This window comes from Parasteatoda tepidariorum, chromosome 7, assembly GCF_982258835.1.
Source record: "Parasteatoda tepidariorum strain Cologne lab strain chromosome 7, Ptep-v5.0, whole genome shotgun sequence".
Lineage (NCBI taxonomy): Eukaryota > Metazoa > Arthropoda > Arachnida > Araneae > Theridiidae > Parasteatoda > Parasteatoda tepidariorum.
In genome coordinates, this window is record NC_141761.1 from 49,426,419 (window position 1) to 49,454,347 (window position 27,929).

The 27,929-nt window shown below is 28.0% G+C and overlaps 1 protein-coding gene across 3 annotated transcripts in view; it reads right to left on the minus strand.

The window, feature by feature from the left end:
• The window catches only part of AP-1-2beta (adaptor protein complex 1/2, beta subunit), a 43,303-nt gene that overhangs the window by 9,566 nt on the left and 5,808 nt on the right, over positions 1 to 27,929 (minus strand). For all 3 annotated transcript variants that reach the window (XM_016051896.3, XM_016051897.4, XM_016051898.4), the window contains exons 4-15: positions 25,723 to 25,858; positions 22,055 to 22,300; positions 20,261 to 20,454; positions 15,242 to 15,308; positions 14,652 to 14,806; positions 13,697 to 13,837; positions 11,639 to 11,804; positions 11,463 to 11,551; positions 7,847 to 7,949; positions 2,930 to 3,285; positions 2,190 to 2,403; positions 1 to 120 (exon numbers count right to left, since the gene is read on the minus strand). In XM_016051896.3, coding sequence (XP_015907382.1) covers positions 1 to 120; positions 2,190 to 2,403; positions 2,930 to 3,285; positions 7,847 to 7,949; positions 11,463 to 11,551; positions 11,639 to 11,804; positions 13,697 to 13,837; positions 14,652 to 14,806; positions 15,242 to 15,308; positions 20,261 to 20,454; positions 22,055 to 22,300; positions 25,723 to 25,858 — 1,987 coding nt within the window. The remainder of the gene's footprint in view (positions 121 to 2,189; positions 2,404 to 2,929; positions 3,286 to 7,846; positions 7,950 to 11,462; positions 11,552 to 11,638; positions 11,805 to 13,696; positions 13,838 to 14,651; positions 14,807 to 15,241; positions 15,309 to 20,260; positions 20,455 to 22,054; positions 22,301 to 25,722; positions 25,859 to 27,929) is intronic.

A 27,929-nucleotide genomic window follows, 5' to 3' on the forward strand; every position in this document is an offset into this window, starting at 1 on the left:
CTGTTTTGGAGGAGTATAGAATGAAGGAGCCTGCCCAACATTAAAAATATCATCTAACAGGCCAGCAGCACCAACATTTGGCTGAGGTGTAGTAGTTTCTGTTGTTCCAATCTCACCCAACTAAAAATGTACAAAAATATTTCAAAAGGTAAAAGAATGCTTCATAATTCCTTTAAGTAAAACATTCAACAAGCCAAAATTAATTTTTTCCGGGAAAGTTATATGAAAAACAAATCAAATACAAGAATTTTATAAATTAAAGGAGAGTCTAATAATATAGAAAAATAGACAAACTTTAAAGATAATGATTGAAGTATTACTCAAACTAAGAACAGATTCATAACTATAGGACAATTTCTGTATTTAGGTATGTCATATTTGTAAATTTTAAAATCACATAACTCAGTTTAAAAAGTATGAGCAATTCTAATACTTTTTCTCAAAATAAGTTTTGGTGTCATTTACACTTGCACCAATTTTTAGAGATTGTCATTAATTTATATACATATATATATATATATATACAGTCAGACCTCGATATAAGGTCATCCGCATATAAGGTCGGCCTGCATATAAGGTCACTTTCCGAAGTCCCGGCTCACTGAATAGGAATTCTTTGTTACAGATTATCGGATATATGGTCAAGTTTTAAAAATTGCTATCGCTTATAAGGTCATTTTTATCTGAGGCGAGGGAAGCTCTTTTCTAACTAAAGCCTATTTAACTTCCTTACAAGGCAATTACTCCTCTCGAGTTCTAGGAAAATGTTGCAGTCAACAAACAAGCTACAATTTCTGAAATTGTTTCTCAAGTTGTGGACACTGAGGACAATGACAGTGGTCCTGAGACAGTAGCTGTAACCCAAGTGGAAGTTTTCAATGCAATAAATGTGAGACGAAATTTTTTTACAATCCATAAGGGAGCTGAGGAACATTTTGAGAAGTTACGAAATCTATAAAACATTGGTAGAAAAATGAGACCAAAAACGAGACAGACCTGCATAAATGATTATTTTAAATAAGGTAAGATGTAATGAATGTATGTACACTTTGAGGAAATTTGTAAACAGCTTTATTTTAAATTAAATTTTTTTTTAAAATCTAACTTTCTTTAATTCTTTACAAATTCTGTTAAAATTTATTGACTTAAATATTTAATTCATGGCTGATCGTTTTCGTTCGTATTACCATTTTTAAAAAATCCTAATGTGTACTATTTACGTGCTTAATTACGAACTGCTAATGAATCGGTTAAAAGGTCACCCCGCTTATAAGGTCACTTTTGTAATGTCCCTTAGGGTGACCTTATATCGAGGTCAGACTGTGTATATGTATATATATATTTTATATGTATATATATATATATATAAAAAATTAGAAAAATTAGAAAATAGAAAAAATTAAAAACTTAGTGTTACAGACATGTTGTGTCTTTAACAGCTAATTTTACTTTTTTAAGATTTTTAAACATCTTAAAGTTTCTAAGCATGGGAGTAAAAATACTTATTTTCAAAAAAATTATTAGAACTGCTCAAATTTTTTTTTAACTTAGTTACAAGTTTAAAGTCTGTAAATACTACATTTGTAAATGGTGGAATCTTCCTACACTGCAATAATAAACTTTAAACAATTTTATATTTTATGCACAATATTTTTCAACTTCAAATGTGTAAAGGCCCTATTATCTTCAACAATTCTGATGCAATTATATGTCAAAAGCTATATTAAAATAGCCATCAATTATATTATCAATTTAGCTATTTTATATTCCCTACCTAATCATCATATTTATAAGTCATATAATTTCTTTTCAAAATTATCTTTTAGTTTCAAACTTCTTGATACAATTCAAAAATTGTCATCTAGAATAAATTTTTTAATTTCTTAAATTGATGAAATTCATTAATTTGTAATATATATTAGCTATAAGTGAATAATATTTATTTCATATATTTTTTATTAAAATACCTGGAAAAAAATTTCATAGAAAAAGACAAGGTTTTAAAAAACTTATTGAACGGTGAGTTAATAAAGGAAAAAGTGAACATGGAGCCCATGAACTTCTTAATCTGATTAAACAATAACGTTCAATATTTAAATGTATACTTATTTAACAGTCACTTTTATTAACTGTGCAGTTTTCTTTCAATGAAATAAAAAGATAGTATTTAATTAGCCTTCAATACTTACAAAGCTGTCAAGACCACCTCCTAGTAAATCTACAGCAGAACTTGGTGGAGCTGCTGCAGCAACTGGAACAGAAGGAGGTACAGCTGCAACTGGAGGCGCATTCAGATCAATGCTCAAGAGGTCACCAATTAAACTCTCACCGGTAGGAATAACAGCTGGTTGTTCTGGCACAGCAAGAGGACTACCAGTTGTGTGTTCCTCAGTGGAGCCAAGACTACAATAAGGAATGTGTGGGAAAACAAAAAGTAAAGATTTGTAAGAAAAGCACAAAACTTTACAAATAGAAAAAAACTGAATATAGATTGTTAAACTATCATAATAAATTCCCAACTGAAACAATGGGTAATTTTTTCACACCTTAGTGCAAATGTTTCTAAGAACTTGGTCAGATAGTTGATAGACAAAGTTTGAAGATGTTGCAGGTTGTTTTACAGAAAATAAAAAAAGTTGGTTTTTCTTTCTTAAATTTAAAAAAGAAATCAAAAAAAGTGGTTTAAATATTTTAAAAATAAATAGCCCATAATTTGAAACTTTTTTCCATACATAATTTTTTCCTTTGTTCTTTTTGTTCTTGAATTTTGAGTGCAAACAGAATTATTTAATCAATGCAGACTAAATGACAATTTGCTCAGGGCACAAAGCAAGTTTTGAATATATTTAGACCACAAAAAAAGGTATATTAATAAAAAACAATCTAAATAAATTAATAAGCCAAAATGTAAAAATATATGATAACGTACGAATTTTGTCTTGGCGGCAGAGATTTTCGAAGGCCTAGTCTGCCTTCAACAAATGCAGATGGAGGTTTATGATACACTGATGCTAAACTACTGATGTGACATATAAGTTCATCTAATAAAGTAGGTTCAAGTAAATCTGTTTCTTCAGATATTAAAGGTTTTTCAGCAAGAACAACTTCTTTGGCTGCAGCAGGATCTGTAGACAAGAGGCGCCAATAAATGAATCCACGATCTCTCAAATCCGGATTGTCACTGTCTTGAGTGGCTAAGCTTAAAACTTGTTGTACTAATTCTTGAGTTTCAGTTGGCCGCTTTAAGAACAACTTAACAATAGCAGTCAAAAGTTGAAGTTGCACCTAGAGATACAAAATCAATATTCATAATAGTTTTAAATTATATACACAACACAAAATATTAATTAAACATCAGAAACTGAAATGTTATAAAATATACTAGGGTTTACTACCCTTGCTCACTATCACTTTTACTCACTATCACTTTACAAAAGAGCTTTTGGATGCAGACTTGGATCCTTAAATGCAGACTCTCTGTGATTGCACATCATATACTAAAACAGGGTAGTCTAGGATTCTTGTTTAAACAATATGCATGCACAGTGCAAAATTGTCTAGCAATTCAACAGTTGCAAACTTGCAAGTATTTATTGTTGAAAGTAAATACACAAATAGTTCAAATAAATAGTGAAATTTCTCTTAATAGTAAAAATATACACGAATTATCAAGCAAATTTGAATTTTATTAAATTTAATTAGTATCAAAATTTAGCATAATTTATTACAAATTCCTTTATAGTAGTCAATAAAAAAAAAGATAATTAACACTTATGAATAGCACTTACTACGATGTTCTCACGCTTTTTATTTTCTTTAGTAAAGGCTACATGTTGAAATTGCAGAAAATTTCGTATTTTGAATTGGGAAGGGTTTATGTTCAGAGACTATATAAGATGCGCAAGTCTGAAAATGAACATAGCATGTGATAAGCGAATCTTCATATGATCTTATTTTGATTGATTGTTGTTTGAATGTTGTTGTGGTGGGAGAGCTTGCATGTGTCTGAAACCTTATGAGCTATGCTGGTATGAGCTAGCCTAGCAACTGGTAGAACTTTTCAAGTCAGACAGGTCATTGATGAGGCACCAGATGAAGAGTAACTCCCTGGTTCTCTGAGTGTGCGAGACCAACAACCTCACCCAGTTGAAAAAATAAATTACCAGAAAATTCAAATAGTGAAAACTGAACTGATCTCCCTTAGACAACATGGAATGAAAAAGAAACCGAGTCTAAAACACTTGGAATGTACTTGTAATTTACACAAGTAGGGCATTGAAAAATGTAACAGATGAATTTGCAAAATATAAATTAAACATTCTAGCAATGTAGAATGTTAGATGGCTAGGGAAAAATAAACCAGACAAGAAAACGTGTATATATTATAGCTGGAAAAAAATATCTTTTTGTTATGGACTTTAAGTGCAAAAATAAGACTTAGTAAAATAGATTTTGAGCCCATCAATGGATAAATGCGGAAAAAACATATTAAAGTCAAACCACAAAACATTAGCATAAGTGCACATGCTCCTACTGAGGAGAGAGCTAAAACAAAAAAAAATGTACGACAAACTTGAAAGAATATTTCGCTATTATTACAGTAGAGGTGCACAACCTGCGGCCCGCGGGCCAAATGCGGCCCTTCGACTACTGAAGTGCGGCCCGCGAGAGCTTCTAAACACAATAAAAAAAAATTTAAAAAATGGCAATTTTTAATCGCACTTTTAAGTCATCACGTTTTGACACAATCAATTTTAACAGATTCCTTAGTAAATGTACGTTTAACGCGCTTTCTTGAAGCCGAATTTATCGTAAATATAAATGATTTTTTTTAAACAGTTATTTTTGCTTTTCTACGTAATTTTGAAAATTCCAAATTTTTATTGCGACGCGAGTTTCAGATCGAAAATTTAAATAATCACTTTTTGTGCACTTTATTTGTGACTGAGAATAATATTTCGTGGAAAAACGCATTCATAAATTAACTCTAAAAAATAAGGCTAATCGAGAACGTTTTTGAAAATGTCAAAAAGCGAAACAGAGAACATAAAAATCAATCTTAATTTTTGAAAAATTTTCTTAAAGCTGAACATCTCAGTTTTTCAATTACCAGAAAAAGCCAAGAAAAAAGAATTAAGTCAACAGAAATGCTATTAAAATTACTGAGTTATAATGAAAACGTCTGAAAAAAGTTTTTTTTTTTATTTAAAGAAAATAAAAAGATAGAAAAAATGTTCTTTATGTAGTTCAAAAATGTAGTTAAGTGAAAATCTTATGCCGAAAATCTCAATTTAAATTTTTTTCATTGCCATAATTTTAGAAGAAAAAAAATTGCTATAAAATAAATTTTATTTGTAACTTTATTTTTTAAAAAATGCTCAGTCATAATAAGAATGCCTAAAAAAAGAAAAACAGAAAAAACAAATTTTTCTCAGTTCCTGAAACAAAACTTTAATACTGAAAATCACACTTTTCTATATAAGTAATGTCTATACAAATTCAGTAATAAAAAAAACTTAGAAAAATACATTTCTAAAAAATATTCTGCCAAATACTCGTTACATCCCTCCTTAATTTAAATGCAATGTTATTGTAACTTGAGAAATTCATAAAATGGCGGAAAATGTGAATTTTTAAACTACTCACTGTTTGTAGTTTAGATTTCAATTTTTTGTTGTTTAAGTGAACTTTTTCGGTAAAAAAAAGGAAAATGTTTACGATATAAAAAATCTAATAATTAATAAAATAAAATAATAAAGTACATTACAAAATAAGCATTGAATTTTATTTTGAACTATCTCTGTTTTGTTTTTATTTTAGGCTTTTGTTTAAAACCTATAAATTTTCTTCAATTAAAATATTTAATTTGAATTTATATTACTTAATTACGACTAAACTTTTTCCTACTTTCCTTCAGTGGGAATTGCAGTTTTTTTTAATTTATTAGAATTTAATTCTAAAATGAGTTTTCATATTGCATGATATGATAAAAAAAAAATTTTCTTTTCTTCAATGCTTATTTATTTTGATAAATCTATTGTTCATATGATAGCAATAGCAAGTCTTTTTTATTGATAAAAAAATGGAACTATAATGTTTAAATAAACATTATTACATTTGTCATTAACATGTCTAAATACATGTGCGGCCCTTCGTTAGCCAACCTGCTGTGCAAGTGGCCCTTCACTCAAAAAGGTTGTGCACTCCTATATTACAGTAACATACTTTATTTTATAAGTTATTTTTCAATGCAATTACTTCATTATCCTAACCACCAGGGTAATAGCCTTTTATAAATTATAGCCTTAGGAGATTCGTGGTAGTCTTCTTGTGAACGAAATGTCCATTCTATTTATCCTGAACATAAAAAGTGGCAGAAAGAAAAAAAATTGTAGACTAAATAATCACTAACTTATTTCATATCATATTTTGTTGCTGGATAAAGAAAATATATATTTTTCATGCATATTTATTGTTAGATATGAAAAACCTTGGAGATATTTACATAAAATCTTCAGATTCACTATGAAAGTATGATTCATATTTTTAGTTAAAATTTTGGAAAACTACTAATACGTAAATTTGTAACTAAAATGTTAAGGTACTTTTAGTTTATATGCAGTAAATATTTTTTATAGCAATAAATCTTTTAAAAAATCTAATAAAAAATTTTTGCAAAACCATATTGTTCAACTTATTCTATTTAAAATATCATCACAGAAGAGTCATTATATTACAGCTAGGAAAATATATTACCTGCATAAACAGTTATAAATATTCAACATCATTTAATTTTAAAAACACTCCATTTAAAACAATATTTATGTATGCAACACTTTCTCCTTAGAAGGAGGTATAAGTAAAAATTTAATAGAACATGCAATTACAATAATCACTTTAATCTGAAAACAATATAAAAGAAAATAAAGAGAATTCTCAACTTTTAGTGATAATAAAATAATTTATGTATAGTGAAAATGTTTGCATAGTATCGAATTATTTAATTGCTTGACAAAGAATGAGATAACACATCAAACGTCATAGCAACTACTGACTTTCACTCTTTGGAGACTCAGGAAATTGTATGCAGCTATTGCTATGATTGTAATAAAATTACTACATAAAACTACATTTTCATTATAAATTACTTACTGAAAGTCACAAAAATTTAATACACACAATCTTGCGTGTGCACGTGATTGCTTTATGCCAATCAGAATAAAGCTTTCTCCTTTCTCTTTATCTGGGATTACGACATTCACATTGAATGAGGTTTCAGGACCTCTGATAGCTGTCGGGGAAGTATGATAAACTGATTGATGAAATATAATGGGTCCTCTTTTTCTATCAATGACAATCGGAGGAACGGCAGTCTTATTCAGTGTAAATGCCCAAGTAAATATACTTCATATTTCACAATTCCTTGCCATGGAATGTGTGAATATTTCAAGAAACAAGTTAGACGTCTATGTGCATGACAACATTTGTTTAAGATTTAGGGACAATTCTAGTGATGTCCTTTGGGTGAATTCAAGTTATAGTAAAATTATTTCATTCACTTTGCACACTATTTAACATAGAATTATTACCATCCTCTGTTTGCCCCAAGTAAAGCTTTGAGTAAAAAGGACAGGTTTCTTTTAATTTTACCTATTTATAGTTTATCAAAGTCATTTTAAGTTTCACAGTTTTAATCAACTGTGTTGAAAAGGCAATTGTACTAAGCATATGGAAAAATAGATTACTTGATATGGTAAAGTTTTATTTTTAAAATAGAAATAAAATTCTATTTAAAACTTTTCATCTAAAACTTCTTTTCTCAGAAAAACTTGGAAATATTCAGTACCTGAGTATTTTCATCATGAAAACCTTCCAAAAAGCTCTCCAAGAGCTCATCAGCATTATCAATTCTTTCAGCATATTCTCCAATAATCCAAATCATGGATGCTCTAAAACATAAAATGCAAATATTAAATTATTTAGGTGTGACATTACTTAATACCAAACACTATAGGTAATGAGACTCCTATTTAGATTTAATAACTAAAAAAGAGATTTTCATAAAATAAAACTTTTTGATGTTCCCTCTTTTTCTTGATCTCAAAATTTTTCCTTATATTGCTTATTCATACACTTACAACTAATTTAGGTAATTTTAAATCAATAAGAATTCATTTGAATTGCACATGGTCATACAGCTCAAATTAATACATTCCAATATTATTTCACAGATCAGGATAGCTCTACACACTGAAAACTAGCCAAATACGAGGGGGGGGAAATATCACATAAATTGTGCTCTTATCATAAAATCAAAGGTAGAACATAAAAATTTCAAGTCATTCTTTTGAAAGCAGAACATAATTATTAATTTCACATATGATACAAAAAAAAAAACATGGTTTTTGATGAAAATTTATATTTAATTATAATATAATAAATAGTTCCAGTTGAAAAAATTCAATATATAGTATATGAGTTAACACTTTGCAAAACTTTAGAGTGATAAGTTCAAAATTACATAATTATGGTTCTTAATTAAAGATGAAATACATAATATAAATTTATAAAAACTATTAATTTTTATTAGCTAAATAATCTGCTCAATAGTGAAGGCAAATGAATAATTTTGAGAGTATGTACTAGTAAGTAATTATGCTTATTTTGTTTGAAAAATTTGTGATTTGACATTGCCTTGCATTTTGTGATATGGGCTATTCCACGGTAACTTACGTTACATTCACATAAACTTTATTGCATTGAGAACTTAGAAGCAAGCAAATAATAATACACATATTAAAATAGAGTGATTTCTGAAAATTACAATCAAAACCAAAAGGAATCTAATTAAAATAATTATTATTTTTCAATTTAAACAGTGTAAAAGCCTAAAATTAGTGTGGTAACTTACGTTACCGAAAAAGGAATGGCATAAATTTGCAATATACTTGAAGGCAAAATTCTGTTCTTATACAAAAGTTTCATGATTAAGATTATATGTATCATTTTTCTGACATGTTTAAATATTTCTTATGCCTAGATTTAAAATTTTATTTCAAAAGTTAATTTAAATATAATTTTTTAAGTGGGTAACTTACGTTACAGTAACTTACGTTACGAAATTCCCTTTGTATCAAACTTTTATCAAAGAATGTACAAATGCAAATTAAGTCATTTAAACAGTATAGTACAAGGGAGAAAAAGTGTACATGAAGTAAATTCAGATACTTTTGATTTACACATAACTGCAAACTTATTAAGTCCTCTGTTATTAACTAATACAGGGGGCTCAATTCTTTTCACCATGCTTTCTTTCTGGTAGAATATTTCATCTCTTTTTTTCTGGCCATTTACAATAGATTCCCACAGCAGCCATTACATTGACTTTAAATTCTTTCTCTGCAACAGACATTACCACACCAGGATATAACATGTCCTCCTATCTAACCATATATCAACCTCCAGCATTTATCTTGGATTCATCATTTTCTTTTTCAACATCCTTCACTAAAAAAAGCTCTTCTGGTATGCCTTCTTGTACTCGTAAATGGTGGATCTGCTGTTTTTTCTAAACATAAAATAAATTTCTAAAGAATTTCGTAAGATGGAACATTACAAATTTTGCTGAAGGCTTCCTTTGTCAATCCGAACTTTTCATGATGCTTACAAACACAAACATTGCCTGGAAGTTTGCTACTAAGCAAGACATGCTTTGGACGGAGCTCAAAGAATTTAGTTTTTCCAATTTTGCATTCTGGATTTTCTTCCATAAACATTTGGTGCATTTCTCGAACTGAATGATGAAGATGCCGTGCTTGTACTTTCTTTTTGCTACCATTAGCATGTCTAACTATAACTACATCCTTAACTCCCGGTGCCTGTCGAAAGATTTCGTTCAACTTTGAAAACATATGAATGCCAACATCCAAATTAATAACTTAAAGCAAAGAGTTTCATTAAAATTAATATCTTAAGGCAGTGATAATTTATTTAAACTTTGGTATTGTAACTGGATACATCGTATTTAGTTTATATGCCAATTTTCAAGAGGAATAAACTCATTTCACATTGGTAACTTACATTGCATGCATGTCAGTAACTTACGTTACACATATTGAATGGGGCACAAAACAATAAATAAGTAATATTTGAAAAGAAAACTATTGCTGCTTATTCAGTGTTAGCCTCTAAGGAAGAAAAAATATTATTCTTACTTTTGTATCACTTGTTCTTTTTTACACACAAAAACTTTTTCTAGTTTTCGGTAACTTACGTTACATGCATTAATATTTAGCTGAAATTTATATAATTAAGTGAATTTAACAACAAAAAATTATTTTAACACTGCACAATATTTCTATTAAGTGTAATAAACAATATTTATTCTTTGGAACATTTTGAAATTAAAATAATGTTAACTTACTGATTTTCAAAAACTAACCATGTTCTTCACCCAAATCAGAACAAGTAAATGCCAATGTTCAATGGGTTACCCACACTAAAAAACTAAATTCTCAGAAAAAATAATTATAAATTATCAAACTTCAAACCTTTCTGATTCAGAAAACATTCAAAATTATAACATTATTCTTATTTGAATTTTCCAATGATTTTCCCCTTTTTCATGGAATTGCCCATATACAGTATTAAATGAAAATGTTAACATTTTAAGAGTGAGCTAAAAGTAGAGCCACACAACCTTTCTCCAATTTGAAAATCTCTTTAAATGGTATTAAATAATTTTGGCATTTTAATCAATGCTTTTTCTGAAAAATCTATTACCAAAAATGTGGCTTTACATGTTCAGTTTTGAAATCGCTCTCACTTTCCTGACCTTTATTGTCATCCTTTACACTGTACAAAATCTCTTCATCTGCATGCAGAAATTCAATTCTCCCTTCTCTTAAAAAGATGGGGTGAGTTACATAATCTGCTATTCTTCAATTTTCATTTGTTTCAAGTAATTCCAAAAACTATTTCTCCCCCCCCCCCTCCAATTGCAATTTTCTTCAAAAATGACAAATTAAAAAGATTACTGACTGAAAAATACTTATAAAAAGAGAACGACTTTATTTTATAGAAAATAACTAGAATGTTATTAAAATTTCCAATTAAAAATTTTCTCGTAAATGAAAATTAACTGCACAGAGACTTGTCAATTATTTTTCAGGTATTTTTGGTTTGAATATGACTAAATATAGATAATTTTTACATTAAACAATGACTTTTGGACATAGATTTAGTAAAGAAATAATTACTAAAATAGACAGACTAAGATTTAACAAATTGCAAGCTCTTGAAGGGTACTAAAAACAAACTTAATTCCCAAAAAATTATACATGTAAACTAGGATAACACGATATAATTTAAGTTTCAGAAGAAAATGTATTAATAAAAGCAAAAAAATGCCAATTAAATGTAACTGAATTCTTAACACATTTAACAAAACAGTTTGAAATTACCTAGCTTCAGGTTCATCCAGAGTGTCTAAATTTTCACATAGAGTAGAAATAATGCTCTCATATTTATTTGGATATTTTCTAAAGATATCCTAAAATAAAAAATTTGTATTTTATAAGAAAGAGGATTATATAGCAATAAATATTTTGTTTTTATGAAAATTAATGATAAAACAAACCTTTATAACAACAATAGCCTCTTGCACAACGTAATTGACTTTAGTTTGAATTAGATCAAGCAATGTACTAACACAACGCTCAGCAGAAGGTTCTACTTTTATAGCACATCTACCTATAGCACGAACAGCTTTGCGAACAAAATCTACATCTACCTCAGTAGCATACCTAAATAAATTGCACAATAATTATTTCAAATTTTGTAAGGCCAATAGGTTAGTACAGTATGTTTTTGTATGAAATATTTCTTAGTACTTAAAGTCTAAAACTAAACTCAGCGGCGCGACAGCCCTAAAGGGCCAAGGCCTACTGTGCCCATCTCAGTTTTCTTGACCTTGGGCTCTAGGGCGCAGGATCAGATGTTCCGGTCAGGTGGTCAGCCGAACGCAGAACCCCCAGTGTTAAGTTCCCAAGCATGCTTGGTACTCATTCATCGACCCACTGAAGGGATGAAAGGCTGAGACAACCTTGCCTGGCCCGAGGATCGAACCAGAGACCTGTGGCACGACAGCGTGAAGCGCTACCGCTCAGCCACCGGGCGTCCATTAAAGTCTATAAAAGGAAATAGGAAACTAGTCATGCACTCTGTAACATTGTATTAAAATAATTCTGTAATGCAATAAAAAATATCAAATTTTTGATAAAAACAAAAAAAGATAGAAAAATTAATTTAAATTTAATGTTATGATTATAAAATTATCAATTTACACCTTATGTCAAAAACTTATTGCAATTTTGTGCATTCTGCAAAAATATCTTAATGCTTCTTAAACTCACACTTAAAAAAAAAAAAAAACAATTTGAGGAGAAGATGAATTAATACAGAAACATGATTCCAATTTTCTAAGAAGTCATTGTTAAAAATTGCTGAAAAATGTTCGATTTTAAATTTAAGCTACATTGATACATATTTACTAAGGTGAAGATATTAAATGTATCCTGTATCTGATAGTCAATTTAAATTTAGAAGAAATTTCAGTAAGTAGCAAGTAAAACAGTCTAAACAATCATGTAATTCCATAAACTTTAAAAAAAATTACAAAACTCTATTGATTAAAACAAAACCTTTGAAACAGAGAAACAGCTACAACTAGAAATGTTACTAAAATAAACAATAATGCTCAAAAACTAAGTTAAAAATGGTTTTAAAATCAACAGAGCCAACAATATAAATCAACCAGTCACCAGAGACAACAATTCAAATTAAATGCCAAAATCAACAAATTAACAATAACAATTATAATAAATTGATTTTTAAAAAAAAGATTGAGTTATAACTAAAAAATTGAAAAGTAATGTTTAATATGATTTTTCCCATATTTAAAAAAAAATTTCAAAAGTAACAAAACAATTGAAAGTTTTCATACATGCTTTTATATCTATGTGTACAAAAGAGAAAAATATGTAGATGATAGGGTATTGAGTTCCCTTATTTCTTTAGGAATGCATTTGTGTAATTGCAATTATTTTTTCTTTATCAGCACATGAAAGTATCATAGAAATGTGAGATACTATATTACTAATTCATATATTTATTGTGGATGTCTAACTGTATTTAAATGTATTAATGCAGAAAGGACATAAAAGGAGCAAATAATTTTTTTAACTTTGTGAATAGTGAGTAAATATTAATTAGATAAGTTATGCTTAAATATATATTATATTTCTTAGAATAATAAAAGAATTATTAACTTTAAAACCTTTAATAATCATTGGATACTTTTCCTCGGAAATCTGCCCTTCAAATCAAAATTTAACAAAAAATATAAAAATTCTGGAAAATTATCTTGAAATGGACAAAAGTAACTTTTCCTTACTGTAGTTGTTCCTAAAAGAGATAAGTTATTTTGAAAGTTAATTATCAAAGTTTAGAATTAAGGTGCCATTTGTTTATGTGCAATATATATGCAATCAATATATATTGCATGCTATAGAGTAGAGAATAAAAATCTATTTGAATGAATCCTGGGCATACCACTGCAATAAAATATAACACATATTTAAAGAATATGCAAAACAATACATATGCAAAATAAACAAAAATTTTAAAAATAACTTACTCTTTCAACTCAGCTAACACTTGTGCTATGTTTGCTTGAGATGCCAGCCTAATCATAATGTCTAACTTTTCTAATTTCACATAAATAGGATCATTGTACTTGACAAAAAACACTTTCATTTCATGCTTCAAGATATCAGGTCTAAGGTGAAAGGGAAAAAATACTTTTAATATTTGCAACCAAAAGTAAAACATGGCAACAAAAATACACTTAAAAATGAAAGTAATAAACTATAATTAAATGCAGAATTTAATTTAATGAATAATGCAGAATTAGTTATAAATAAAAATATGACATACTTTACACCCTGTAACTGAAATGTGATCCTCATGTCATATTTTTTACACCCCTTCGATCGTTGTATGATCATAGACTGTTTCTGCAATTTAACTGTAACATTAGGTCATAATCAAAGTAAAAAGGTTGCTCATCAAAGAAGCTTCTCTTATGGCAAGTCACAAGTGTTATATTCTTCCTCTCCCAATAAAAGAATTTGGCGAAGTTTTCTCAAGTATGGATCAGGGGGAATTTTAACTGACTTTCAAACTCGCATCTGCTCAAGTTTCAATTTTAAAGATATTGAGTGATTGCAATCATTTGAAATATTAAAGTCTTAAGTAATATTTTATAAAAGAATTAAATATTTATATATAAAATGTAAATTATCAACACTTCTAATTTTTAACGGAATTTTGATTTAGGATTATTTTAACTGAATTTGGATACAATGGTGACTGACAAATATAGTTGAAGCTAATTATATAGATTACAATAAAATATAAATAAAATTTCGCCCTCTCAAAAAAGATTTTAACTCTTTAAATTACAAAACTAGAAATAAAATTTTAAAAAAAACTTGTTATTCATAAAGTTTGCATCACACACAATTAAAATTTAACTATTATAAATTATCCTAATTATCAATACAAAATTAAAGATGAAAACAAAAAATTACCTTTTCTGAACGATTAGGTTAATATTTCTAAGCGCAACATACTGCACTTCAGGTTCGCTAGACAAAAGGGTTACCAACGGAGGGGCTAACTTTTTAGTTAGAGTAGTAACAAATTCTGAATCAGGACTCATCATTTCCATCAGTTTCATCAAAACCTACAAATAATTATAAATAATTAATAAAATTACAAAAATAGCAAGAATTAAAATTTTAACAGAAGAAAATGATTAAATAAAAATGAGCAAAATTGTAAAATAGGTAGCTATTAATAATGAAGAAAATTGAAATTTAAAAACAGACTGCGAAATCAGCATAGGAATGTCTTACATAGCTTCAGTTGAGATTTAATTCCCCATGTGCAAAAACTGAGTGATTATATCTTAATGGTTTAGAATCCACATAAACGCTTCTGGTTTCTGATTCCGAAAAGTTAATATATGGTAGGGCAATTTGCAACCACCAATCTAGATTATGGTGAAGAGTGCAAATGCACCAGCATCGTCTTTGGGTTATATCTTTGAACATATTTAAAATTATACGCTCAGAGTAAGAAATCGCAAAACAACACAAGTAAAAAAAAAAACATGTACCTTAACAGCCGACAAGACCACAGCGGCATTGGCATGTGCCAAGCGAGGAGTGACTCTCTCAGCAATGCTGAAAATAAAATAATGCAAATTTATAGTTTTAAGGAGACAAAAATAGGATAATCTTTGCAAAATGCATTTAGAACATTTAAAATGAAATTATTACAACAGAAATTTAATAAAAATGCTATATAAATAAAATCCTTTACTAATGCTTTGGAATACAATTTAAAGAAGAAATGTTTAATCGTTAAAAGGAAATTTGATTCAATGACATTGATATGATCATATCAAATTCCAATTGCTGTAAAATATTCTATTCTGTTGTTGTTGTTGTTTCTCATCCCCACTAGTCTAGCGGAGCTAGACCAGGTCCATGAGTCCATTCACCCTCAGGAAATCAAAAAATAAGACCGGGTCACGCAGAAAATCCTCCATTTCAAAATCCACACAGCTAAGGAGGTGGGCCGGGATGGCTGAACTGGAGAAACATTTGTTGCAGTAAGATAGACCTTTTGCTGCTGCTCATACCTCATGCACTTTATGTGACCACTGATGAATCTAGTGAACGCAGTCTGATTGCCCCTTTCACCTCTGAAGGTCAAAGCACAACCCGGATTAACCCCAGAGAGCCAGATATGTACTGGGGGAGTATTCCAGACTAGCTGAACACCTTTCTTTCTAATGGAGTGAATTTCCGAGGATGTGAGTGCCAAACTCTCCGGCAGAGGTTCATTTGTGCCAAGTTTTGCCAGCGAGTCAGCGATCTTATTCCCAATATTCTATTCTTGCATCACATATTTAGAAAATGTTATAAAAGCAAGTCTTTTATATTTTATTAATATTTCTTTTTATATGTTTTTTAATAACAGATTTTGCTCTATAATTGTAACAATTTTTTTTATTATTATTATTAGACAGAAAGGCAGTTTCATATGCATAATTAATGCAGGAACAGTGCTAAGCACTCGCCACCTCGTTAAAAGCAATAAAAATGTAAATTTGGCAGAAAAAAATTTGGGTTTTGGCGAATGATTTTTTCTACCAAAAAGAAAAACATATATTCCCATCAATCATAAAAAAAAGTCAAAGGGAATTTTTCTGAACAAATCCTGTATTTTTCATTCGATTAACAGTAATGTCAGCAAGATATGTTGCATAACTAATTAGAATTAAATTAAGTCCAAATAATGTAAGCAACAAGAGAGATTACGTAAGCATAAGACCAACTACCATAAAATACAGATTACCACAATCGATTGCTAGATCAAGCAATATCACAGGACAAAGTTTTTCCTATAGTTATTGCTAATAAAACAGATTAAGCGGTAGCAATATGCATAGTATCATCCATTTATTGTTGAAGAAAAAAAAAATTTCTGACAATAACATATACTATAATGTGACAATTACATAATGTTGCCAAGGTTTATTCTTATAGTACTGCTCTAGTCTAAGAAGTATAAGAGTATATCAAAAATTAACCCAAATCTATTCCAACTTCATTTCCTAAAAGACAATAAAACATCTGCATTTTTCATCCTCTGTCCCAGTTATTTCTCTTGTACTCCTCTCTACTGCGCAATGACTCTTGATTTGAATTAGCATTTTATAAAATCAAATTGATAGTAAATTTGTATTTTAATTTGTAATTTCTATGCAAATAAAAATCAATTTCTGCTTTTGGCTAAAAAATTTTAAATTTTTCTAATACTTTTGATATTTGGTTAATTTACTGGCTATCCACTTTGATGTCCTCAGCGAGGGCCCTGTTAATGTCAACTCTAAATTATAGAAGAATGGATCTTGATTTCTTTTGACTACAGCTTAGATACATATGTATTTTCCAATGAAAATCAAGTGCGTGAACAACAATTTTTACCAAAATTTAAATCTACACTCGGTTGCAAAGTAAGAAAAGATTATGGTGTAGGTAAGTATCATCTGCAATTTCGTATGGGTCAAATTTTATTTCATTATCAAATTATACAAATGTGCATTTAATGCAAAACAAAAGGTGTTAAAAGTAAAAGTTATTAAACAAGCATTAAATTTGTGTCATTATTTATACCATATGAGTTACAGAAAATGGGAAACTATTTTAAATTCAACTGTAAAAAAAGAGAGAGCAAAGATCAAACAAGCTGAGGTTAATGTTGAGAGGCATCTGATTGGAATAAAAACTACATATTTTTTCTGATTCATTTTAAATCATTTGCAAAGTGAATTTTTGCTATTTCTTAGCAAAAAGCCCTCAAAAATAAATGATTGTTCAGTTTTTTATTCAGGCACTGGTTTTTTTTTTAAAACAAGATACATTCTTTGTTATCAGTTTTAGAACTCATCTTTATTAAATATCAAAAGTTCATTATCAACTTGCACTTGATATTATTTACAATTTTCCACTTATTGTTTTGAATTTTTTTTTTTTTTTTTTTTTTTTTTGTGTTAAGTTGCTTTTGTTTTAAGGAAAAAAAATCTATCATTAATTCCATATAGTGATAAATTCAACTTTATTTTTCTAGCTAGTAGCAAATTGGCCAAAATTTTGATTAATAATATTTAACAATTTAATATCTATATACACTTTAATGATTTAATATCTATTTGGCAATAAGATAATAAAATTTATTTGAAGCCGTCAAATAACTTAAAACTTGTATTGTGCCTCAGAGTTCCAGTCAAAATTTGAATGTTTTAGCATATCTGAAAAAGATCACAATATTTGTGTATGTAGATTATGTCCATAGACAAGACATTCCCAAATGTAACAAAAAGATAATTTTCTATAATTTAGACAAATTTAAAACTAAATTCTGAAAATTGATTAAAAATTTAAATACTTAAAAGTATAGATATACTTATTTGTAAAATCAATTTACTAAATGATACAAATTCTGTAATGTCTACAGACATGTTGAATTAAGTAAATGTTGAACTATAAATAACTTTTTGATCATTTTTTTTTCATAGAAAAAAATTCGAAAAAGTTTCAAAGTAAATATACTGAAACAAAGTATGCACTTTTCTATACAGCCTTTAACAAAATATCTCCTTGAGAAAAATGCATAATATAACAGTTTGTAATTATCTCAATATTATTGTTTTTTAACAATAATTATTATAATTTAAAGCAATAAGGAATTTTAAAGTGCTCATAATTTTATGAATTACTCTTGCTACTCTTTCTAAACCTTTTTTTTAAAAAAATAGATGTTTATAAAGTGATAATAAATTTATAAAACTCATCTGATTACAAGATTAATAACCATACATTATTAGCTTTGTTCACAAATAAGTCAAGATCTGATTTCAAATTTTATTTTTTACAAAAGTATATTTTCTTAATCATTCAAAAATAATGCTTTAATTTTTAAATACAGACCTCCAATTTTATAATTAAACAATTATTTTAAGTTTTATTTAAGATTTTAAATACGATAATAGAAGCAGGCAAAGAGAATCGCCTTTTGATGTAAAGAAATTGTAACCCTTTGGTGCAAGTGAGTCAATATATATCATCATCTAGTCTAGCCAATGTCCTTTTTATAAATCTTTTCTGACGCTCTAGTTACAAGTAAAAATATATTTTGGTATTTTTTAATTATGAAAACAGTCTACTTGTTACTAAAATATTTGTTACATTCTCGGAATAGAAGTCATTCGAAAGTATAAAATCCAAAAACAAAATTGAAATTTTTTTTCACTTTTACTTAAAAATTTATGAATAATTGATTTTATAAATTAAAGAAATTTCAATGATGAATTACTATTTCTCTTAGACTAGATAACTGCAAATTTGAAGATTGTTTGGAAAATTTTACCTTTAACGAAAAAAGGGGCAGCAGTGTTTGATATCTTAGTTCATAACCAAAAATTATTGAAATGCAAAATATATTTCTCACTTATTTTGGCCTAAATTACTACAAAATAATAAAAAATATGTTTAATGAAAACTTTGCATCAAAGGGTTAACACCCTGAACAACTTTAAATCTAATGATTGGACTTCGGCTTACAAAGACACAATCGTAATGGCTCAAGGACCAAACCTTAAATGTACCAATTAGAACAAACTATGTCTAAATTTATGAAACCAAACACAGAAACATACTTTTTTTGAAGAAACAAACCTTTTTGTTTGAAGGATTTGGATTGTTGACCCTCAAAATATGAGGATAGTCACAATCTAAAAATATGGCGTCATTAGTTTAGGCAGGAGAATAGTATTAAGTTTAAACAGTTTAATGTTTAATTCATTTTTCTGCGTATTCCATTATATCTTGAAAAATTTTCCAGAAAATCGAGAAAAAAATTTCACACGATTATAAGATTTGTTTATCCAATCATTAGATCAAAAGCTATTCTGAATTTTCATTTTCTTTTAGCACTGTACATCACAACTGTGAAAGAGCAAAGCATTGATTTAATATTCAATTCTAGTAAACAGGCTGTCACCACAATAGTTTTTTCCTAATTTGCAACAGAGTATAGCAATTATATCATTCTATTCCGTAATCATTAATTAAAAGCATAATAAGTTCTTTTTGAGTAAAACAAAAACATATCTTATAATTTGCAATCCTAAAAAACAGTAAATTAGTTGTAATAATAAAGATGACAAATATGCTTACATAAAATTTTTGTAAAATAATGACTAGACTATTAATAAAAAGGTAGGGCATAAATTTTTGCTGAAGCTTTATAATTTAGTAAATAATATCACAACTTTCACACTTCCTACTTAATATTCTCAACACAAATAAATTTGCAAAATAAATCAAATTCTATGGCATATAATTAAAGTATCTGAATTCAATTCGAGTACTTAATTACTTTCAGATATTTTCCTGATACTTAATTACTTTCAAGATGTAAAATTTCAGTTTTAATCACCACTACTAAATTTTGAGAATTCCTGCACTGAACAAAAAATAAATTTTAATTTTCTTATTTTAAGCTTAGGTGAAAATAAAAAAAAGTTATTAATGAAAATTAAACGTAAATATTAACAAAACTTTACCTTTGAGCTTCTCTTTCATCTTTAGGATCACAATTAGCAAGAGAATCCAAAATAAACACCTGCCCCCATTCAGTGCATTCATTCAGAGCAGTCAAGAGCTTGTTTATCGTTTGTGCATTCATATCAATCAAATGCTGTCCGCTACTGGATGCTTCATTTATTTCCGAAAGTGCTGCCACAGCATTAGCAACAACCTTTGCAAAAATATTTGACCATTAAACTTGATAAACAAATAAATGGGAAATTTTTTATATGGAATACAAAAATTGCTGGAATCTATTTCTGAAAAATAAAAACTAATTTAAATATGATCAATTGTCTTAGAAGTACTAATTAACTATAAATCCAAAGAAAATATAAGGTGCGATAATATTTTTGATCTGGTCACACCAAGGAAAAGTATATTTATCAAACATAAAAAATGCAAATATGTTTCAATTTCATTTTTATCAAAACTTTTTATTTTTAATAAAATGAACATAAAAAAAAATCTTCAAAATTTTAAGAAAATATATTTTTAAATTTTTTGTTAAAATTACATTATTCAAAAAATTATTACAGTTTTTCAACAAAAAGGTTTAATGATGTGTAAGGTACGGTTTAATTTTCTGACCAAAATAATCCTAACAAAAGCATTCTACATTAGATTAACATTTACAAGACAGCTAAACTCAATATACTTTAACTTATATAAGAACTCAGTAATTTTTAGGGTGAAAATTATTAAAAAATTATGTCTTCTTCAAACATACTTCTAAAACATTTATAATGCATCAAATATCTGGAAGAGTGATTTTGCATTCCTTTATTAAATTTTTTAAAGTTCAAATTTTTTAAGCTAAATAAGTGTCCTGACACAGAATACTTATTAACATTTTTGATTTGTGAAAATATGAGAATTTAAAGCCATAAATCTACAATATCAAGTAATTAAGAAGCTGATACATTGCTGAGGTTTTAATAACGAAGCTCAACAAATTGTCAAGCTTTATCAAGCACATAAGGTTAAGGATAAATACCAAAAGCAGTTGTGAAAATTTATATCGGTTTTAGAACTATTTGAAACTAATTTACAATATAAAATATTAATGCATTACTTGTGACTGAATAATTCCCTTTGTGTTTTTCTTTAAGAATTGTCTATTAGACTTATGAGTTAACAAAAATTAAAATAAATAAATAATAATATAGTTTGAAATAAATAAAATAAAGTTAAAGTTCTGAAAATAAAGTTCAAATTTACAAATACATCGTAATTTACTTGTGTAATTTAATAAAAACACTTTGTAATTAAACATGTAAATTTCATTTAAATTAACAACCAAGTAAAGTTAAATTAACAACATGGACAGTTTTGTGCCTAGGACCCCCACACTTCTAGATCATGCCCTGTGCATTACAACTCTTTTTGTCATAATTTTACTCAATCCAAAATAGGAAAAATAACTCATTGGTGCACAGAAATAATTTATCAAAAATTAAAATCAACCTGTAGCAATTTTCCACTTATACAACAAAAATAAATTTTTTTGAGTAAGCCAAAAATTAAAGTCAAAAAGATGTCATGGAATAGGTTTCAGTAGCATTTTCCTAAGAAAGTCAAGGTAAATTAATACAATTATACCAAAATTTAGTTTTGAAAAAATAAAAAATAGATTGTAACATTTTGGAACAGCAAACTTCTAATTTGTTAGAAATAAAACTTAAGGTAAAAATTTATATGCAAAAAATAGTAATTATATTTAAAATTATATTAATGCAATCAATGTTGGTTAGCTAAAAAAAATTGCTGACCATAGGATTGGAATCTGACAAAAGATCTCTGAGCTGATCCAAAAATCCTTGGTCTTCTACGAGTTGGGCATTGATGTCGTGAAGCTTAGCAACTGACACTGCAGCTGTTTTCCTCACATATGGATCTTCATCTTTCAAACACTTTCGGAGAGGTTCACAAAGATACTCAGTTATCTTGTCCACACGAATACATCCCATGGTGCGAACAGCCAAAGCACGGATTAGGGGGTTGGCATCTTCACAATCCTGAAAATAATTAAAAAGGCACATTAGATAAGAGAGCAGGGTTCAATGTTTAGGTGGAAACATTACTGTAAGGGAACTAGCAAAAACCTCTATTTAACCTTACTGAAACTTCATAAATACACAAAAGAATGTAAGATTCGAGAAAACTATGTAATATCACAAAAATCATGTTATTTTCAGCTCTCAATTACAAACTAGATATATTTTCCAATCTCCTAGGCCAGTACAACAAGCAAAACATGTGCTGATAGTTGCACAATTCTTAGCATACCACTAAAATAGTATAAGCGGAAGCCTATTCAGTGACTTTTATGAGTGTGCAATCAATTTAATTTTATAAACAGACTTACACAATTGTCACTCTAGAAAACTATTTTATTTAAAGCAGTATCCAAATAAAATTTAAGGCAAGCATAATCTGATCAATTTTGCTAGCAATTAAAAACTGTGCTGTGTGATTACTGGGTCTTACATTAATTATACATATTGATGTTGAAAAATCATAATAAATCAAATTTATTAAATCAAAAACAAAAGGATTAAGTATAAAATTTGCTACAGCATTAAAAAGTAAAATCTGCCATTAAATAAAGGAAAGTTGTTAGGAATGGAATTATTGAAGAAAATATGCAAGCATACAATACATATGCAAACATTTTCAGAGACATTAACAAAAATATTTAAGATAAGAACATTACATTGTTATAAATAAATAAAATCTTAGTAAAAGTTTACTTCGATTAGTAACTGGTGTTTCAATTTTCTTTGACAAATATGCAGGAACAAAAAATTAGCTCATCCCATAATTCTAGATCACTGATAAAAAAAAAAAGTGCTAATTTAAAAAACATTTTTCTATTTAAACTTTTCACACACATGCATGCAATGATGCTATAGAATGCTTAAAAAAAGTAACGGCAACTTTAAACTATTCACAGAATTTGATATTATCAGGGAAAATTTAGATTGAGTCTGCCTTCTTTCAAATATTCTCCCCAACATGGCAGTGTAATTCATTAACGAATAAAAATACCCTAAAACAAATTTTGACACGAATTATTGTACTGCAAAACAAATATAGAGATTAGAATAACTGAGAAATCAGAGCCTTTTATTATTTTTTAATTGTGTCCGTTTTCAATTATAAGGATTCACAATACACATTCACTAATAATGTAAGAAATGAATATAAAAAGTTGCTCTACCAAAGAATATATAGAGAAGTAAATATCGAAAGCTCTTTTTACCTAAAACACATTCTTACTAACTTAAGAATCACAAATGCTGTAAAAAAAAAGCATCCAATGTAAGAATAGGAGAAAAGAGTGACCTTATTACTGGCAACCAAAGATGTTTGTCATGCAAAAATAAACATTGCATATTTAATGTAATTTATGACTCAGAGTTCCATTAATTCTCTCCTCAAGCAATAAAAATTGTTAATTTATTTTTCTCAGTAATGTTAATATGCAAACAGAAATAAATTCTATTTTTTAAGATTCTCAGTCCTAAGGCTATTAAAAAAAAAAAAAAAAAAAAAAAAAAAAAAAAGGCTCTATGAAAAGACAATGGCTTCTTTATACAAAAGCTAGGGTTTGACAATACCCCACAGCGGCGTACGCAGAATTTTTTCGAGGGGGGTGTTCATAATTTTCTGAAACTAAAAGAAATTCGAGTCTGTAATAAAGCACTATTATTTCCCTAATTTAGACAGCTAGACAATTTCGACTTTTTATTTAGACAACATTGTTTAGTTAAAGTTTGATTTGATTTTTTAAGTTTAGGAACATAATGTAATATCTTCTGAAAAAAATTCAATGGTAATTCAATTATGGGTGTGAAGTAACACTTTGAGGACCACTTTCACATTCATCAGATTTCGTTATGCTAGAAACGTTTTCTTCAACGGAAGTATCACATTTCTATACAACAGAAAAACTTACATTGGTACTAGATGCTGTCACATCACTAATTTCAGGTCGTGATTGTTTCTCAAAATAATTAAAAATTGTTAAACTCTTGCGTTTTGACACCCTAAAGATCCAAGAACAACAAATACACACACACACATATATATATATATATTGGCACAGAAATATCCGCTATGCTAGGATCTCAAAGCTTCGAGCTGGAATGAATAACTTCAACGAGCACAGTATCTCCAATGGTATTGTTGCTGATTTTTTCACTAGTCGAAATAGTGGCGACGACGGGTTCGGCGATTGAATGAACTTTTTGTTAAGACAAAACAAAACAGATTTAGCGACAAGCGGCAGAGATAACTCTTAGTCTGACTAACTAACTCCACTGTACTCCGTTCCCCCTTTTATATAATTTTTCACCGCATCTCCAAAATTCTCGAATTGTCTCTAAGACGACAGAACGTCTAGGATTCCAGAATCATTGCGTAAAGACCTCGCGAATGACAGCTAGTTTCGAAAACTATACTGACAGGACAGAAAGGAACCAGTCCGTAACAGTATCACGTGAATTTGGTTTCAAAAGTACAACCCTATTATAGTAAATGTTTTTTCAGTATTCTGAGAAATACCGTGAGAAAAAAAAAGTAGGCATAAGGCAAATAAAAATATATAGTCTTAAAAAATAATAGCACGCATAATTTCTACTAAAAATTTTATTTTTGCCATTTTATCTGAGCTCAAGGGGGGTGTTTAAACCCCTCACTTGCGTACGCCACTGATACCCCATGCCATACTATTGATTCCTCAACTCATCTTAGCGAAGTTTTCATAACACTAACTTTGCCACATAATTTTCTAATTAAAAAGAATGAGGATAAACACTGTTAGAGGGCCATTACCTTCCACACACATATTTCTCTCCTTTCTTAATTCAACAATTTAATAAAAAACAAAGATTTTTCTTTTTCAAAAATGATCATAATGTGTACTTTAGTATGAAGAATCTTTTTTTATGGCTGAATGTTTAAAACTGCTGATCAACATTAAGACAAAAAGAACATTGCTTTGAATATATTGCAACAGTCTCATCTTTCCTACTATTTTATGATTTGGATATCATACATGCATTTGTTAGCTTAATCAGTACGAAAATAAAGTATGGACAGTTGGATTTTCATCAAGCTTCAATCAAGGTTTGCTTTTTCAACAAAAATTGTTGTTTCCTACATGAATGATAATAATGTCTTAATGCTCTCTAAACTTTTTTTTTACTATGTGAGACCTGAGGTTCCCTACAAAAAGAAAAAGAAAGTTTGAAATTTATTAATTATAAAATAACGCCTCAAACCATTTAAATTTCAATTGGATAAAAAATAATTGAAAATGGAATATAAAAAATAACTGAAATAACTAAAAAGAACTATAATTTTATAGATAAATCAGAAAATGTTATACTTTTACATTGCCTACATATAGAGGGGAAAAAGTACAAAAGATTACCTTAACAAAAGTGTTCACTGCCATGATAGCCATATCTGGCTGGCTTTTTGCATAGTTCATCAAGTATAAGTAAACCAGCTTCTTCAATTCCAAGTTGTCAGTTTGCATACAGTTAACGACATCAGGAAAGAGAGCACTAAAAACAAATCATAAAAATTTAATTAGTACATTTCATCTTAAACATTACTAAAATAGTTGGTGAATGCCATATATTTTTCATATACTAAAGACTTACAGAAATTTCAGAATTTTTAGAAAATAACTATCAAAAGTTGAAGTTAAACTAATTTTGTTTTACAAATTAAATTTTGTTTCACATGTGCTGTATCAGGTATTCTTCAGTATGGTATTTAATCTTCAGTTACCTTTTATAAACTACTTCAGACTATTTTTTTCACCTCTGATAAGAGAAATACTATATTTTATTAAACTTTTAAAAAATAATTTTAATACTAAATAAGGGTTATTCTCTTAGTTTGTTATCTTTTGCATCCTTAAACAATATTTTTCATTAAAATATCTATTTTCATCATTTAATGGTATGTTTCGCTTAAAATACTCACAAGGAGTAGAAGAATATGCAGACACATTATGTATTTAAATTATATTTTTAAAAAGATAAAATATGGGTAAAATGTCATTACTGTCTGTATCCCCAAAACAAGTTTGAACATTTTAAGTAATTTACAATATTATGAAAGTGTTAGACAGAATTTCATACATATTCTGATATAATATGACTATCTACTTGAATATTTATAATCAATATTCTTAGAATAATTTGCATATTTTGTTCAATGCATCACTATATATGTGTCTACCACTTTTGCACAATTACTGTCCCAAGTACAAAAAGTGTCAATGAAACACTTTAGATGGCACTTGTTGAATATAATATAACTTCAAGGCTGCAAAAAGCACTCTTTTCAACAGAACAGTAAAATTTAATTGCAGTACCATTTCTTTTGGGGTCAATACCTTAATTTTACCTTAAAAAATCTGTCAGTGTCTTTATTGAATGTAATTGCTAGACTGTACTAAAAGAATACAAAAAATTTTAATTCTAAACTGACAAAACTTCTTTGAAAAAAACACGCTTAAAAGCAGCAGAAATTTCAAAAAAAGAAAGAATAAATATAGCAATAAAGGAAACGAAGGAAATAAAAATAAAAATATGACCACCGAAGCCAAGGTCTTCAGGGTGTACCGGCCCCGGTAGCCATAAAACAAAACCTTTTCTATTGAGAGAGAGGGCAAATGCCTAAATTAACTACCGCAGTACCCTGAAGGTTTTGTATAGAAGTCCAGGAAAAAAACATTAAATACATAGAACCAATTCAGAAAAAAAACTCAAACAAAATCATCAGAAAATAAAAACTCACATCAACCACTAGACTCAAATAATTACTAGACAGTTAATTTTTATCAAAGAAATTGCAGGCAAGAAAATTTCTCATTTAAACAAAATGTAATAACTCTTCTAAAATATGAATAGCTTAGTTAAAAAATTAACAGTTTTTCATCTATTTGAAAAAAATTGTTTAATACCGGAATCTCAACCAAAAATATAATTAATGGGAACAGTAATTACGAAAGGATCTATAATTACTTTACTATTTGAAAAACTTTTGATTTGTTTGATACATTTAGTTATGCTATTACAAATTTAGTTCATCTTCAGAATTTAAACAATATTAAAAACACTATTATTTGATAATAAGAACCTCATAAACATAAAAACACTAAATTTTAAAACTTAAGAACAAATTTATGACTGTTATTACATTTTTCAAGAAAAAGTTCAAATAACCTACAAACAAATGTCTAATATCAAAAGCATTCTGTTTTGTGTCCCAACTTAAGCTGGATTTATAAAATTAAAACATTATTTTTGTAAAGTAAAAATTGAATGTTGAAAAAAAAATTTCTCTTTAAAATTTTAACTGCAATTCTATTTATACTTTAAATTTTAAATAAAAATATGATAATTTAGAAAATTTGCATCATTGCTTTAAGTTTTAATTTCAACAACATTATCTGAATTTTGTAATTATTTTTTTTTTCATCAGTTTTTATTAAAAATTCAGAATTAAAAATATTTTGAGTTAAAAATTTTTAATTAAGTTTTTAATTTCAAGAATTTTACTTACTATTACTGAAAATTATATCTAATTATCTCAGCAGTCAACATGTTTTGTTTAATGCAT